At 42.6% G+C, this 17,121-nt stretch overlaps 1 protein-coding gene across 1 annotated transcript in view; it reads right to left on the bottom strand.

Annotated features, from left to right (window-relative positions):
• The window catches only part of Iqgap2 (IQ motif containing GTPase activating protein 2), a 283,168-nt gene that overhangs the window by 53,864 nt on the left and 212,183 nt on the right, over positions 1–17,121 (bottom strand). The window contains exons 14-17 of the mRNA XM_075976277.1: positions 13,072–13,162; positions 8,042–8,209; positions 5,101–5,243; positions 1,548–1,718 (exon numbers count right to left, since the gene is read on the bottom strand). Of these exons, the coding sequence (XP_075832392.1) occupies positions 1,548–1,718; positions 5,101–5,243; positions 8,042–8,209; positions 13,072–13,162 (573 nt within the window). The remainder of the gene's footprint in view (positions 1–1,547; positions 1,719–5,100; positions 5,244–8,041; positions 8,210–13,071; positions 13,163–17,121) is intronic.

Raw genomic sequence — 17,121 nt, 5'->3', positions numbered from 1 at the left:
TCCCCACACACTCACAGACACACTGTCCCATTATTAAACTCCTTGAGAATCAGTATAAAATCTTCTTCTGGAAGAATATCATTTTGTGTTTATGTCACTTACATTTTTATAAACTATGTCCATTTTCTATATATTTGATATAAATAAAATTTCCTTTACTTAGGTATGATGACCTTTTCTGATTTTCTCATTGTCAAACTTTCACGCTTTTTTTGTTTGTTTTGGTATTGGGGATTGAACCTGAGGATTGCCAGCAAATACCAGCCACCCCTACATTTAAGCAATTTTATTAGGGACTTCTATTGTTCTAAAACTGGATGGTTTGCTGGGGGTGGAGCTCAGAGTGTCTGCCTAGCATATACAAGGCATACACTTCTTTCCTTTCCCAGCACTCTTCTGACTTCAGCATTAGGTTCGAATATAAAGGGTAATCTCAATGGTGGACTCTTCAGTAGGATTGCCAACAGCAACACTGTTCCAAGACTGGAGTGCAGGGCTGACACTTTGAATTCCGTGCCATACTGGAGCCTTAGCCTTTACTGGTGCAGACGACTCTATTTTTAGGCTGTGTTTTCAACACATAAGCTAGGACAATTTTGAATTAGAAACTCATTGGCTCACACAGAAAAAAACCTAATAGGTTTACAACAGAGATTTCTTAAAAACAAAAACAGTCATTTTGATTCTGCTGACATCTTGAGCAAATAGAATACTCCAACACTTACTTAAGACATAAGAAGACCAAGTCAATAGTAGCCACCCTCAGTCCCAAATAATATAAAAGCAAGGTATAGGAAACAATTCAACTGCAAAAGAGAAGCCCTTCCACTTAAATGTCTCCAGGAAAACTCAGAGATATCGGCTGAAGCAAAGTCCTTCAAGCTCTGCCAGTCAGTGACATGCTCAGTTAGCCTCCGGAAAAGGATACACATGCAGACCTTGGGAAGCTAGTGTGGTGGCTAGCAGAGAGTGATGTAAGAACACAGGAGAAACATCTAAACCTGACAAGCTCATCTCCTCCCTCGGGAAAGCTCAAGTCAGGCATTTTTGTGGTTGCATCACAAATTTTAAAGATGGGTACAGAAGAGAAAGCCTACAGGCCTAAATAAAGAGTGACAGTTATACAAAGACCACCCCTGCAGAGGCTGAACGTGCTCCGGCTCATTTGTTCTTCTGTTGACTCAGGCTAGAAGAAGCTAGACATTAATCGCCATCTACTAACCCTAAATACTCTAAGTTCAGTAGGAGATGGACACACGGAGATGCTGCTATCTGGAGAAGCACAGTTTCAACCCCGATCCATTCAGCTCTAACCATACTGACAGCAGGGAGACCCGAGCAAGTCTGAGTACTCTTCTGAGGGCCACAACTTCAAAAACTTCATCGCTAAGGCAGTCCCCATTTTAAATGCTTCCCTCAATAGGGCATCAGCCAGGGAGGAGTCTGCATTCAGCTCTATTAGAAGGTAGTTGACTGATCTATTTTCAAAGAAAGCATTTTCAGAAGACAGAACGATTTGCTATAACTGGGATAGGTGACTCACATACCTGTATTTTGACCACACTCTCTTCTTGGTCATATAAGAATGATTTCCTAGCTTCAAACTCTTTCCTAAGTTTGGGTCCTAAGCTTGTGGCTTGAAGGCAGAGAAGCAATTCTTCCGAAGCAGACCATATGTTCTCGCGGATGTAATTTGCTGTAACTTCCTCAATGATGTCCTGGCAAGAGATATGTCTTATGATTACTCTCTACACATCAGGTGAAAGGAACATAGAGAACAGCTTTTGGAAATGGCAGCTTTTGGGAAATGAATTGGACAGTTCTTTTTGGCTTGGTTTAAAGACAAATTCAACAAGAGTCAAGGGATGAGCTGACGTAGCTTTCTGGTGACATGATTTTTGAGTCCTCTGAGCTTGATGAGAAAACAGTATAAGAAGGTGTAGAATGATCTCATGTGATGCTGGCTTGAATTCCATAGACTGTAAAAGGGTCAAGGTTGACTACTATAAGAATGGGCATTACCTTCCACTCCCTCAGACTACTGGGGCAGGGGAAATGGCAGTGACCAGAAAGTCCTAGTTTCTTTCTCCTTCCTTAGCCCCAGATGAAGTTCCTAGAAAAATCAGATACTGGAGGCAGAGAGCAGGTAAGAGAGGAAAGACAAATGTTATCAAGGACAGACAGGGAGTCCAGAGGAATGGGGAAAAAGAAGGGGATTGTGGGAAGTTTCATGTGGGCTCCTATGGATTTCCTTTCACGCCTGTGTAGATGCAAAGACTGGACTCATTCCTACAGCTGGAGCCTCTGGTTTAGCACACCTGCAGCCAGATGTGGGTTCATTTAAGCTGTGGGTGCATAGAAAGCATTGAGAGCAGACAGATGCAAATGTATTCACTGAATAAGGACATTAGCTTCAGGTTATGATTTTTAAAAGGTTGAGACCCTATATCATTTAATAACTCGATAGGCGGATATTCAGTGTAACAAAATGCAGTATCTGGGCATCTTTGCAGACCAGATGGGCCACTGTCTTTTTAAACTCAAATTTTAACTCTCCCATGTTGCTTCTTCACAGCGTGACACATCTTCTCGATCCTGGCATGGGATTTAAAAAAAAATCAGCACTAATCACCCATTGCTCTCATAGTCTTTGCCTAAAATTCGCAAGCACCTTGAACATCTGAAAGCAGTTAATAAGCTATGTCCTTCAGGTTTTTTCTTCTCATTTTCAGTTTTGCCATTAAACATTTTCAGACTCAGGCCACATTCCCACTCCCCTACTCCCAACTTGTAGCTCATACTTTTATATGGTTGCATCTCCAAGGCTACTGACCCTTACTTTTAATTTTTGAGGCAGGGTCTTAGTAGATAGTCTTGGCTGGCCTGTAGTATGTAGAGCAGGATGGCCTCATGCCCACAGAGACCCATCTGTGTCCACCTCCTGAGTGCTGAGACTAAGGGTGTGTGCCATCACCCAACAGCTACCGACTCTTAATACTAATTTGATCTACATTTCAGTGTTGGATTTTTCCTCCCCAAGACAGAATAACTATTAGCAGTGTGTTCTTTCTGAACATACTCTAACATCTGGATTCATCAGCAAGTCTCAGGCCTTTTGAGTCCAAGGCAATCTTGGTGAGTGTTCCTTCCCAAGCCTTTTCCCCTGGGAAGCATCGCCCATTGTCTGTGATGCAATAAATCTGTTTCTTGAGCTGCATCTTGTACTGTTAATTCCAGAGCAATGGACACGTGATATCACCCTTAGATATACTGGTAGCTGCATCAGAAACAGTTAATAGTGGGACACGGGACGTGAGGTTAGAAACTGCAAACACTGGGGAAAGCCTCTTTGTATTATTGACAGATCCTGTGCAAGCTGGAGAAGTAACAATTTCCTTCGCCCACTCTATGCCTCATTGCCCACGTAGGGACGTTGACAGTGATAGTTCATGCTTACATGCTTCATCTCCCCTCTGAGGATGGCACAGTGATTGGCAGTGCCTTGGGCAGAAAGATGCCCCATTCCTGCCTTCAGAAGAGCTGTGGAAGGATGACTTTCAGCCGTACCTGGCTTCTGACCACTTACATGCCACTCTGACTTCACTCACTCCGTTCTTCATTACCTCACACCCACTTTCCAGAACACAAAGGATCCTATGAAGAGGATCTATTGCTGTTCTAGCGATAGCTACCTGACTATCTACATATGGTTTAGTTATCTTTTTTTTTTTAAAAAAGGAAACTTTCTAAGGAGTACCTATTTATTTTCATGTTTTTAAAAGTAGATATAAAAATAGCATGGTCACAGAGGGGTCACATTCTTGCCAGGCTGCTTCTTTCATTCATTCCTTTACATAGGATGGGAGAAGTGAAAAGATTAAAAAAAAAAAATCAAATGACTTAAAATGGAGCCTGAAACAACTTTATGTACCAATTTTTCTACAGCTTACTCTTAAGTTGCTTTTCTTTCTTCTTTGCAAATATTTAGACCTGAGTTCTTGTACATATAAGACAACAATAATAAAACTATTGTGTTCTTGGGAATGAATGCAGACTAAGATGAATTAGGCATAATCCATAATCATCCATAGGTGATTAGGAAAAATCACCTATGCTCTAAAATTTTTGCCAGTGTTCCATGCAAGAGGAAAAAGCATTAGACCAATGAACATAGACACTTCTGAATGGGCTTCTTCTTCCTGTACTTAAAACTGCAATGTTCTTACAGCCAACAACAACGTATGCACTAATTGATGCATTGTTTCTATCAAGCTCAGATAGCATTTTGTTATAAATACAAAATAAATAAAGAATAAAGAAATTGTTTTTGGTAAAAAAATATGGTTAACTAAAACTTTCAAATATGGGTCAAGGGTCTATTGAAAGAGATCTTTAGAGGTAAAAGAAAAGTTGGGATTCACTATATCATGTTTAAATTTGGGTCAGTATGGTATATGAGCACATGACTTGAATCAAAGCCATGTGAAAAATACTCTCAATTGTATTTGGACAATAGAACATGGAAAACTCGCAAAAATGACATTAACCAACAAAAAACATGCTAAGACTATTGTTTCAGAGAAGCAAACACTTAAAAGTTTTCCACCCTGTTCTTGAACCTCCCTGTTGTCTGTTCCTAAAACCCTCCTGGAGATGGCTGAATTTACCATGGCAGAGGTGTTCCTTTCCCACTTTGTAGGAAAAAAATAAATTTCCTCTGGAATGGAATTAAGTGGTAGGCAAAGGGGGAAAGGAAAGAAACAAGACATATTGACAACTAAGAAATTATTATTAGTCAAATAACTTTGCCAAGAAAAACTTGAAGATTGACTTCTTAGGGTAAGATATCATCTCAGATGAGCTGCCAAGGTTTCTTCCTCTTGGTCCCCTGGTTCTCTTTGGTTTGGCTGTGCCAGCATATGGAACTAAGAGTTTTCACTAAGGCGGCACAGTCAACTCCAGTCCAAGAAGACTATGTCTCACACACCCTTCAAATAAATTGATTAGTCTCCTCCATCACTTCCACGATGAAGACTGGACCAGCAATCACACTTCTCTTTATACAGTTTTTAAAAAGTTTTCCTTCAAACACCAACCTACCTCAATTTCTTCTGCTGTGAGCCATGATTCTTTAGACAAGCATGTTTCAGGCGGGACCCAAGAACCTTCTTTGGAATCTGTGTTGTAATAATAGTTGTATTTCTGCTGCAGGTTGAGTTTGACCCACGGACCTTCACTAGACACTAAAGACAAAAGAATTTGTTAATGACTGTGGAGGAATGAAGTTCTTATGCTTTCCTACAAAGAATCTCAGCAACTTCCTACTTATCAGCTCTCTAGTTAAAAGGAGATAAGGAGGGCTGGAGAGATGGCTCAGTGGTTAAGAGCATTGCCTGCTCTTCCAAAGGTCCTGAGTTCAATTCCTAGCAACCACATGGTGGCTCACAACCATCTGTAAAGAGGTCTGGCGCCCTCTTCTGGCCTGCGGGCACACACACAGACAGAATATTGTATATATAATAAATAAATAAATATTAAAAAAAAGTTAAATAAACCTTAAAAAAAAAGAAAAGGAGATAAGGAGAGATAACTAGGTTCAATAAGTCAAATTTGATAGAACATATACAGTTTCCAATAAATACCATAACCTAGCAAAAATATTTTTCACTAAGTGTTCAGCTGGTCTATGTTACAGTCGCTAGAAATGACACAGTAAAATGGAGTGAGTTTTGAGTACTGTGACAGTCTCTTACCATACAATCACTCACTGCACATGAAAGGGAGAAAAGAGAAATATCTAATACTGGCTCTGGACTCCAGTTATTTCTTGGAAATGTAATTGGCTCCCACAATCTCATAGGGAGTGGCACTATTAGGAGACATGGCTTTGTTGAATGGGTATGACCTTGTTGGAGGAAATGTGTCATGTGTGGGCAGGCTTTGAGAGTTCCTATGCTCAGGATACCACCCAGTGTGTCATAGTTGACTTCCTGCTGCCTTCTGGTCAAGATATAGCCAGTACCACGTCTACTTGCATGCCCCATGCTCCCTCTTGTGATGATAATGTATTGAACCTCTAAAACTATAAGCTAGCCACCTCAATTAAAGGTTATCTTTATAAGAGTTGCCACAGTCATGGAGGCTTTTCCCATCAATTAAAAACCCTAACTAGGACAGATGGCCCGAGTCAAAGATGGCCAATGAAAAGCAAAAGTGAACAAGGAATGCATATTACATATAGATGTTGACACCCTCACAAGTAGATGGAGGACACCAGTGAACACAATTTTATTTTTTAATAAAGCCTTCCAGAGTTTTCTATGACAAGAACTGATTTATAGGGACCATAACCCATATTTAAGGTGGAGGTGAGCCACTTCTGGGGATAAATTCATTCAAATTACAAAATAGAAAATTACAGTATAAATGTCAGTGAAAGTAGAGGAAAAGAAAGCTCCTGATTTGACTCAAGATGTTGTCCATAACCACACTGATGGAGGAAGGTCATTGGTTAATTATAATAAAGAAACTGCTTGGCCCTCATAGGTTAAAACATAGGTGGGAGGAGTAAAAAGAACAGAATGCTGGGAGGAAGAGGAAGTGAGCTCAGAGGCCATGCTCCCCTCTCCCGGACAGATGCATGCGATGAAGCAAGCCGCCAGGTCAGACATGCTGAATCTTTCCCAGTAAGACCAGTGCTACACAGTTTATTAGAGATGGGTTGATCGGGATATCAGAATTAGCCAGTAAGGGCTAGAGCTAATGGGCCAAGCAGTGTTTAAATGAATACAATTTGTGTGTTGTTATTTCTGGTGTAAAGCTAGCCGTGCGGGAGCTGGGCTGTGGGAAGAGGCTCACAGCTCCTACTACACTACACAAAAAGAGAAAAAAAATGCTGAAAGGAAATGACTTGGGTGGGTAGGGATGGGCTGAAGCTTATGGCAGTCATGGCTTCGGGGGTAGGGACAGGGTATAGAAGTCTATGACAGTCATGGCTTAGGTTGGTTGAGAAGAGTGTTTCTTCCTTGTGAATCTAAGGCTGCACATTATAGCACATTTAGAAATCTTTATTTTTGTTAACTAGCCATGAATTCTGACTCAAACCAGAGATCTGAGATCTATCTCCCTTAACCATGAAAAAGTTCTGACTAAACTAAATCATCTGCTTCTTAGTGACCACTAGACTGGCCATCTTTCCAGGTAAGTCAAAGCTTGAGTGACCGTCTTTATAAAATATTTAAATTCATTCAAACAATTGAACAGAATAACCAGGTTATATAAGCATTTGCTGATTATTTTTGGTTTTAAATACCTGTGTTCAATTTGTCAGTGTCCCCAAAAAGTGACAGCTTTCTCTTCAAATGGGGAGTCGGACAGCTGTTTGTCTGTTGTTGGCCTTTTGTTTTAATTAGATATTTGTATGTGTGCGCGTGTGTGTACGCATATGCCAGTACATGCACACCATAGCATATGTATGGAAGTCAGAGGACAATTCTTCGAAGCCAATTTCCTCCTTCTCCCGTGGGTTCAGGCACAGCATTCAGGGCATCAAGCTTTCATAGCACGTGCTTTTACCAACTGAGCCACTTTGCCAGGTCCTCCTGTCTCTATCTCTTTTACTGAGCAGACTGTTTTCAAGTTCCTCCATGTTGTAGCACATAGCTTTTTCATCCCTTTTGGTGGCTGTTAATATCCCAGTATATAGATCTGCAACATTTTCCTTATCTACTCCTGATTCATATCCCCTGTTTAATATCATATAATCACATATCATTTGTCACATAAAAGGTTAAACGATGGCAATTATTAATATAAAGATCTGCTTATATTTTCTCAGTTCTATGATGTCACCATCTGTGCGTCACTGCTGAGATAACTGCAGCTCTAAAAAAGAACCTAAAAACACTTGTTCTGCCAGAGACACTAAAAATTTTAGAAATATTGATAAAGCCATAATTGTCTCAAAATTAGGAAATCACAATGCCATAGAAACCACCATATTTTAAATGACATATTTGTGCTAAGCCATGGAAATGCTCACCATTGTTAGTCTTGGACTCTTTTGCCTTCACAAGGGCATTGTAGTACTTGATGGCACACTCTGGGATTATGTCATGAGTATTACTAGTAGAAGACTTCAGTACAGACAAGATATGCTCTGATTGTTTTCTGTCCAAACACTCGTTGACATCAACGACCAGTGTAACCCCTGGGTAATGAGAAACAAAGTTTCTGTTAATCATTACTGTTTACTTATATATAAGACATATAAATACACACGTGAGCCTTCTAGGAGTACATTGGTATTTTGGTTAAACCCTTTCTCTATCTGACAGTCTGACCATATCCACCTGGCCAGCCACTGATTCACCTGTCAGTTTGGGTTGTAAAAGAGAGGTTCTATGGGAGCCCGGCATGTTAAAACTCTAACATTCTCTGGTTAGGCTTGTATGTATGAGGGGAACGAGGTGGTGCTCACTGTAATGTAACCTATGGAGTATGCATGTCAGGAAGGCTCCACCCTGTGACGTGTGTGTTGGAGACTGTTGAGGAATACATACCAATGGTAGACATACAGCCCTGATCTAGACCTTACACTTGAGAATTCACTTTAAGAACATTATTTTAGAGTAAGCAGAATGCTAATTCAGCTATCTAAATATTAATAGTCTCTTGTGTTAAAACTATTACTGTTGACAAAGTTGTCATAACCAACCTAAGGAAATGTCCCAGAGAGGCACAGTGAGAAGAAATGGGCAAAGGAATTCAGAAACTTTATTTTGGATCAACTTAAACTTAATAAGCCTTTCAAATTTCTGCCTCATCCCATTAAAAAAAAATCACAGGGAACTCATGGTTGCTTAAAGGAATTTAGCAAACTCTGTATTATTATCTGCTTTAGTTCTAGGAAAGAATGCCCTGGTCCAACTAATGAAATTGTGTAACCTGTAAATACACTAAGTTAGAAATGAAGGGGGATAGAGGGGGAGCCAAGTTAAAATACTTTCTCTATTTAGAAAGAAGATCTTGGGAAGATGGGTTTTCCCTCTTACTCATATGTCAAACTCCAGCATGTGTTGAGTCACTGTCCCTGTTAGCTTTGTCAACTTGACACACCCTAGAGTCTTGAGAGGAACAGCCTTGATGGAGGAACTGCCAAGTTCATATTGGCCTGTGAGCATCTCTGGGGAGGCTATCTTGATTATTAATTGATGCAGAAGGACCCAGCACACTGTAGTTGGCCCCATCCTTAGGTAGGTAGCCCTGGGTTATATAAGAAATATAAATAGGAGCTAGAGAGTAAGCCAGCAACTAGAGTTCCTCCGTGGTTCCTGCCCTAAATTCTTGCCAGCGATGGGTTGTAACCTGGTTACATAGCCAATTAGGCTCTTCCCTCCTTGAAGTTGCTTTTGGTCAGAATGAAACCAAAACAGAATATATGACTGTCATCAAATTATGCTTTATGCTCCTAATATTATGGATAATACTACGTATAGATACAGCTGAAAGAACAAGGAATATGTATTGACTTTTGCCAGCTTGGGGTCAAAGCCCTAAGATTTCAGAGGTGCTCACGGACATTATCAGTAAACCCCACCAAGCGCTGGATGACAGGTATGGACAGCAGTTAGCTTTTGCTTTTGTGCTGATTGAGGTCAACAGTGGTTACCTTCATCTGTCATTTCCTCTTTCCAGGAAAGCTCTGTAGGATGAAGAGCTGACAGTGGAAACTCCTTTGGTCTCAGGGAAGGGAGGAACAAGCAAATGACAAAGAAGGATTCCTGCATGAACTACATGGGACAGCTGCATTGAGCTAACATGCCAAACTAATTTTCCTTGGACAATGTATGATGAAAATACAAGCTCTTAAACACAGAAATGTTTCCTGCAACTGAATACGGATGAGCAGAGAGCTGCCACATGGGTGGATTTCCAGTACTTGTAGGGATAAGTCCCGCCCCTTGGTGGGCGTGTTCGCCTCGGGCTAATGTCTGCCTATAAATTTGGCGAGCGTGCTCCCAGCCATCGCTTCTGCTTTCCTGGTCTCGGCGGGAACGGTGGTTCTGTAAGTCTATTTCTACATTAAAGCTATAGATATATATATATTTACAATCTGTCTGCATTCGATTACGCCGTTACAAGTACTGAATAGAACTCTTTTCCATGAAGATTTGAAACATGCCTCTGAGAACTCCCAGCAAGCAGGTGACGAATTACTGCTCTTCATTTTACTAACGGCGGCGCACAGTAGGTGCTTAATGCTTGTCGAGTCATACGGAGCACAGTGAGTGATACTTGGGAGGACATGGAGTGTTTGGCACTACACGTCCTCCAAGTCTCCTGGGTTTTGGTCTTACTTCCTACTGACATCTGCATGCCAGCCTGTGGCAGTCAATCTGCAGGAGACACCATGGACTATAGGACTGTGTGTATGGGAAGAGTGGCTGGTTCAAGTCTGTCGCAGGGGTCCCCAGTGATGTGAGCATCCAATGCCCAGGAAGCACGATGTCTATTCTGTTATTCTGTGATTTGTGGCTGGGTCATAGAGGAAGATATCAGATAACTGAGCTTCAGAAAGTCAAGTGCTTTAGACCTTAAGCCTTAAACTGGTGGGCTCTCTTAAGGCATGCACTCCTAGGAGGATAAACACCCAACACGGCAACAGCTGGTTCTTTAACATGTAAAGCATGGGTCTATATACTGTACACAAAGAGGTATACAACATGTCTGTGGATTTGTAATGTCAGGTTGAGGAATGGTTAGGAAGAAATTTTTTACTCCTTAGGGTACACGGATAGGGGGGGGTAAGGGTTGAGAACACTGCACTAAGGTCTCAAATGTTGAGGGAAATAAGGCACTCCAGTGAAAATAAACACACTGGCACTTAGTCCCTCTCCCTTTCCAGTCTGGCCTATGGTGACACAGAGGGGCTGATGCCCTTTGCTAAATCATATAGGATGCTCTAGACCTACGACAAGAGTTGTTTTTCGTGCCAAGAAGGAAGAATATTTTTAATAGTAAGATGGAATTTCCATTGAAATCAGGATATTCTAATTTTAATGTCTGACTATAGATAGCTTTAACTTTAAAAATAATCTAATTTTATCAGTGAATATTATTGGAGGGGTCATAACTCTGGTAGCATGGGACAAGACTCAGAGTACAGAAGAGTCCCAATAATAGCAGAGAACAACAGAGCCACAGGAACTGAGAAACTAGCTTTCGTAGCCAAGGGACCATGCTGCATCTTCTTGTGAAAAACAGACCCAACATCCACAGGCTATGAGTAAGGAAACAGTGAATAAAGCAACTTACAGGTCGGCTGGACTTCTAAAAGGGGGCATCCTAGGCTGAGTTTCTATATCACAGCCTCATTTCTTTACAGTGCCTTGGCAGATCATGACTATCTCTTGTGTATGTGCAGATTAAAAACTTAGGCATCCCTCTCGAGTCTGTTTTTTTTTTTTTTCTCTTAAGCATTGGGTCTTAGGAAGGAATGACTACCAACTTTCTAAGGGCATAAAAGTCCAGGTCAGAGAAAATACGTTTTCCCAATAGAAGAAAACAAAGTCCAGATGTTCCCGACAGATGCCGCCACATCTGGGGAGGAAGACTAAGCTATTTCGACGGCACTCTGTGACCTGATAGGATGACACAGGGTCTCCCCATGCCAGGAAGAGGCAGGTCGCTAAATTACACTTTTAGGAGTCTTGTCCAGTTTTATGTTAGGAAGATTGTTACTATAGCAACTTAGAAGCCATTTCAGATTCTTCTTTGATAATAGAGGTATAAAACAAGTAAAAATTGTGACCATTGAACCATTGTAGGGATCCTGCTTAATGACATTCCAGAATGGGGCATGCAACCATAGGATACATTCAGCAGAGTTGCTGGATACCCTGGGGGGGGGGGCTGTAAGTAAAAACCCCTTTGATCACCTGACTTTTAAAAGCCCCTGCTCTGGGGAGGAAATGCTGACATTTTGGGTCTGTTAGGATTAGAGTTCACTCAAAGCCAGCATCACTGAAAAAAAATTGCTAATGTCTTTAGTCCATCCCCATACTGCAGCAGTCACCATGCAGAAGGCTATGGGTCCTTCTGGCAAACGGGTTAACAACACTCTTTTTTTGGCGGTGAAGTGACAGCCTGTCTCAAGGAGACTTGGCCTGTCCTTCATTCAAAGGTCCTGTGGGTTTTTCAATAAATTCCAGTACGTGAATTCAGGGGCCTGGACTGTTTTCATGATTCAAGTTAGACCTCTCTCAATATTTTTTCTTCCATTTATTTATTCATTTACCTAGGTGTGCATGCGTGTGCATGTGTGCACACATGCACACAAACGAAGAACAGAGGATAAGTTATGGGAGTCAGCTTTTACCACGTGGATTTCAGGAATCAAACCTGGGTGGGCCCGTGGCAGCAAGCACCCTTACCCGCTGAGCCATCTCACTGACTCCATTTCTTTTCACATGACCCCGAACGCTTCCCTTTATAACAGCACGAGAGAAATAATAACTACCAGGTAACTTCACCTATAGAAATATCATGAAACTTGGCCAACTCCGCATCTCTGATTCGCACTATTTGAGAGTATGCTATCAGATGCAACCACGCCTATTTGCCCTTGGAAATTAAGAGCTGACACCAGTCTGCAGGTCTGACCTCGCATTTTCCACTCCCTGCCTCCTCTCTGCCCAACTTTTGGTCCTGTTTCTGTGAAAATTACTGCTAACAATGGAGAGCATAAGAAAAGAGGCTAGACACTTATTGAGAAGAAATAGCTTCCTAAGGATCAACAGGGAGAAAAAGGATCTGATTTAAACATACACTTTCAGAGTCTATGAAACATTCTTGCTATCTGGGTTTTTGTTTGGCAACACTGTCAGATTTTGCTGGAGACAGCACCTGATGGCTGGAAACTAGCTAGTGATGCGTTTGTTTGGAGATGCAGCTGAGACCGAAAACTGAGAAGTATTCAGATCTTTCCAGAAATTCAAAGTGAATGACTTCAGGCGCAAAACCACATAAAAGCAAGGCAGGCCTGGCAAGATAAAGAAGGGGAGGGCTTACATTGTTTTGCTCTGTTCTCATCCACGTTGGCCTCGTTGATGGCTTGCTGTATCTCGTCCAGACAGAGAACTTTAGACACGCTCTCGGGATCCTGGAACACAGGATCAAAGAACAACGAATCAACACCCCTCTTCAGGGTTCATTGTCATTTCCTAGTTCTTATGCAGCAAGCACCAGGTAGCACCACCATGTGGCACAAGCTGGTGACAGACAGGCTGCATCATCCTCTAGATCAGTGGTTCTCAACCTGTGGGTCGCAGATCAGATGTTTACATTAGGATTCATAAGAGTAGCAAAATTACAGCTATGAAGAAGCAGTGAAGTAATTTTATGGTTTGGGGTCTGCACAGCATGAGGAATGGTACCTGAAGGGTGCAGCCTCAGGAAGGCTGAGAGCCGCTGCCCTAGGTGGACAGCTATGCTGCTGTCCCAGGTGGCTTCATTCCTTCCATTTCGCTCTGTACCATAGCAGTTCTCTAGTGAGAAACACCCAATCATTTCAGAGCGATGTCTCCTACCTGTTTAACCTTAGAAACGCAAGCTCTCTTCTCAGGACTGCCAAGGTAGGTCCAGGGATGGGGTCCTGCCTGGCCCACTCGCTTCTCATTCCCTGCACTTGGGTCTCACAGCACCCTCCCCTTCAGCGCACAACACTCTCCCCTAGCTGGCTACCATGTCTCATAACTCATAACTCAAATGCCACCTCTATCAAAAAGCCATCCATGGCCTCGCAGTTAAGCATTCAGGAACCATGATACCCAATGTTTGTCAGACACCTGGACAAAAACACACAAAAGTACGGTAACTGGTTTGAAGGAGCCAAGAATCTCTTGGAGAAGCCAGAACCGTCAGAATACGCTGCACTCAGGTGGTATAAGCTATGGCAAAGGGTTGAGAAGGAGGCGAGAAGGGGTTGGCACGCAGCAGAAAACACTAAGTAGTTAACAATGGCTTCAGAAAGAGGCCACAGCAACTGTGGCAATGAATGGGATTGTTTTGAGTGTTTTACATTCAGGTGAATTCTGAAGATTTTGCTACAAACACAGTGCTGGAAGCTATTAAACGGGAGTTCAAGGCATTTTTTTGGGGTACACATTAAATACTTTAAGGAAAGATTTAGGATTCCACTATTTTTTAAAGATGTATTATTTACTTAATGTATATTGGGCTTTGCCTGCATGCATGTCTGTGTGAGGATGTTAGATCCCCTGGAACTGGGATTACAGACAGTTGTGAACTGCCATGTGGATGCTGGGAATTGAACCTGGGTCCTTTGGAACACCAGTCAGTTTTTAATCTCTGGGCCATCTCTCTAGCTCTAGAATTTCACTTTTTTTTTTTAAAAAAAGATTTATTTATTTATTACCTTTACAGTGTTCTGCCTACATGTATCCCTACAGGCCAGAAGAGGGCACCAGTCCTCATTACAGATGGTTGTAAGCCACTACGTGGTTGCTGGGAATCAAACTCAGGACCTCTGGCAGAGCAGCCAGTGCTCTTCACCGCTGAGTCATCTCTCCAGCCCCTAGAATTCCACTTTTTAAAAGATTTGTTTTATTTCTAATAACGTGTATATGTGTATCTGCATGTATGTGCAAGCGAGTGGAATTGTCCTCAGAATCCAGAGGGGGCATCTTGTCCTGGAGCTGGCTATAGGCAGTTGTGAACTCCCTAACATGCATGCCAGGAACTGAGCTCAGGTCATCTGTAAGATCGTAACTGCTGAACCAGCTCTCCAGCCTCTGGAATTCCATTGTTAAAGTGTGTGTGTCTGTGTGGTACTCTAACCTGGAATCAAGATGCCTGGAAGAGGCTGTGGAGATAGTTCAGTTGGCAAGTGCAAGGACCTGAGTGTGATCCCCTGGGACCCATTAAAAAAAAGCCAGGAGTGGTAGTGTGCCATTCTAAGGTCAGCACCGGGGAGGTAGACAGGGGCTGTGAGCCTGGGGCTCACAGGCTAGTTAGCCTCACTGAAACAGCAAATTCCAGGCCAGTGAGAGACCGTCTCAAAAAAGAACAAGGTGGACAGCATCCAAGGGATGGCACCTGAGGTTGTCCCAAGGCCTCCATATTCATTTGCATGCCTGTGCAGACACACCTGTTAGCACACACGCACCCCCCCCCCCCAAGTACCCATACTTATGAACACACATGGATATGCTCACACACCCATGCATAGCTGTAGTACATGGAAAGAATCAACTCTGGTATTGACGTCGTCTAGGACAAACTTCATCACTAAGAGCTCAGGAAGTGCCCTGGGTCTGGAGGGAGATTCACCAGCTGATAGCCAACCAGCTTCCTTAGGAGCTATAGGAGATAATGTGTGTGGTGAGGGCCCTAGATCAGATGCATGCTGCTTCCTCCTGCATCACTGGGGGCAGACACAGCACTCTAGAAACTTCACAAGGCCTGTTTCCTGAGTCATCTCCAGCTACAACTGTCATGTGGGAAGAAGCATCACCGAGCGGCTTAGTAACTTCTTAGGAAATGAAACTTTGGAAGAGGTTCAAGCAAGAAACGGAAAAAATGAGAGGCTTAGAAAAGAAAGGAGACAGGAAAACAGGATTTAAAAATGTATTCCCATATTGTGTGTGTGTGTGTGTGTATCTGTGTGAATGTGGGGGCAGAGGACAGTTTTGTGGAGTTGTTTCTTTTTTTCCACCTTTAATTGAGTTTCAAGGGCTGAGCCCAGGTCACTTGAGTAGCAAGCAAGTGCTTTTACCCTCCATGCCTTCTCACTAGCCCTAGGATTTTTTCTTGTTTTTAAACCCAAAGAAACCCCACCCTCCCCAGGAATAATTAAAAAATCAAACACTACACAGGTTCCTTTCATCTCAGCCCTCTTCTTCTGAAGAACGTGAGAGTCGCTGTAGGAGATGGACCACACACACTCTTGCCTGGATAAGAAGATGGTGGCTGTTCCACACTGAAGATCAAAGAATTAGTCTCAGAAGGCAAACTGAAGTCAGACTTTGCAAAACCAAACAAATTTAAATCAACAGTTTTGAGACCATAATGTACCGGAAGAAAGGTTAAACACAAAACCAAAAGTGAAAACAAAAGTTGTAGGGATGTGAGCTGTAGGGTGTGAGCTGTAAGGGTGTGAACTGTAGGGGTGTGAGCTGTAGGGTGTGAGCTGTAGGGGTGTGAGTGGTAGGGATGTGAACTGTAGGGGTGTGAGCTGTAGGGTGTGAGCGGTAGGGGTGTGAGCTGTAGGGGTGTGAACTGTAGGGGTGTGAGCTGTAGGGGTGTGAGCTGTACGGGTGTGAACTGTGGGGTGTGAACTGTGGGGTGTGAACTGTAGGGGTGTGAGCGGTAGGGGTGTGAGCTGTAGGGTGTGAACTGTAAGGGTGTGAACTGTACGGGTGTGAGCTGTACGGGTGTGAACTGTAGGGGTGTGAACTGTAGGGGTGTGAGCTGTAGGGTATGAGCGGTAGGGGTGTGAGCTGTAGGGTGTGAACTGTAGGGGTGTGGGCTGTAGGGGTGTGAGCTGTAGGGGTGTGAACTGTAGGGTGTGAGCGGTAGGGGTGGTGTGAGCTGTAGGGGTGTGAGCTGTAGGGGTGTGAGCTGTAGGGTGTGAGCTCTCCCTTTCAGTCACTCACAGGGAGATAGGGGAACAGCTCTGGGATGGCCAGGCCTTCACCCATGTGGCTATACACGTGAGTGAAGAGTGGACGGAATGGCCAACAATCAGGTCTCCAGCAAATCAACAATAACTTGCTGAACTTGGGTGATGCCAAGAAAGTTTAAAACAAGCTATCCCCTCCCCCCAATTTTCTGGGTTTACTGTTGCTATAGTATTAAAAAATTCTACCTTAGCTTATGATTATGTAATTATGTAGATTATGTAGTTGAAGTGTTAATTAGACCTTTGGAAATGACTTGGTTTGGCTAAATTTAATCAAGATGATAAAAGTTAATATAGATCTGTCTATTACTTCCTTGTTACCCCTTCCTCTGCCTTTAAGTCTCATGTGAAGTGTGAATTTTCTGACTCTTGCTGCATTTTAGAGGTTGAGTTTTCTGACTTGGAATTTAATTATATAT

This window comes from Microtus pennsylvanicus, chromosome 6 (assembly GCF_037038515.1).
Source record: "Microtus pennsylvanicus isolate mMicPen1 chromosome 6, mMicPen1.hap1, whole genome shotgun sequence".
In the NCBI taxonomy this organism is placed as follows: Eukaryota; Metazoa; Chordata; class Mammalia; order Rodentia; family Cricetidae; genus Microtus; species Microtus pennsylvanicus.
The sequence above is the reverse complement of the archived record's forward strand: the minus strand, read 5'-3'. Positions and strand labels throughout refer to the sequence as shown.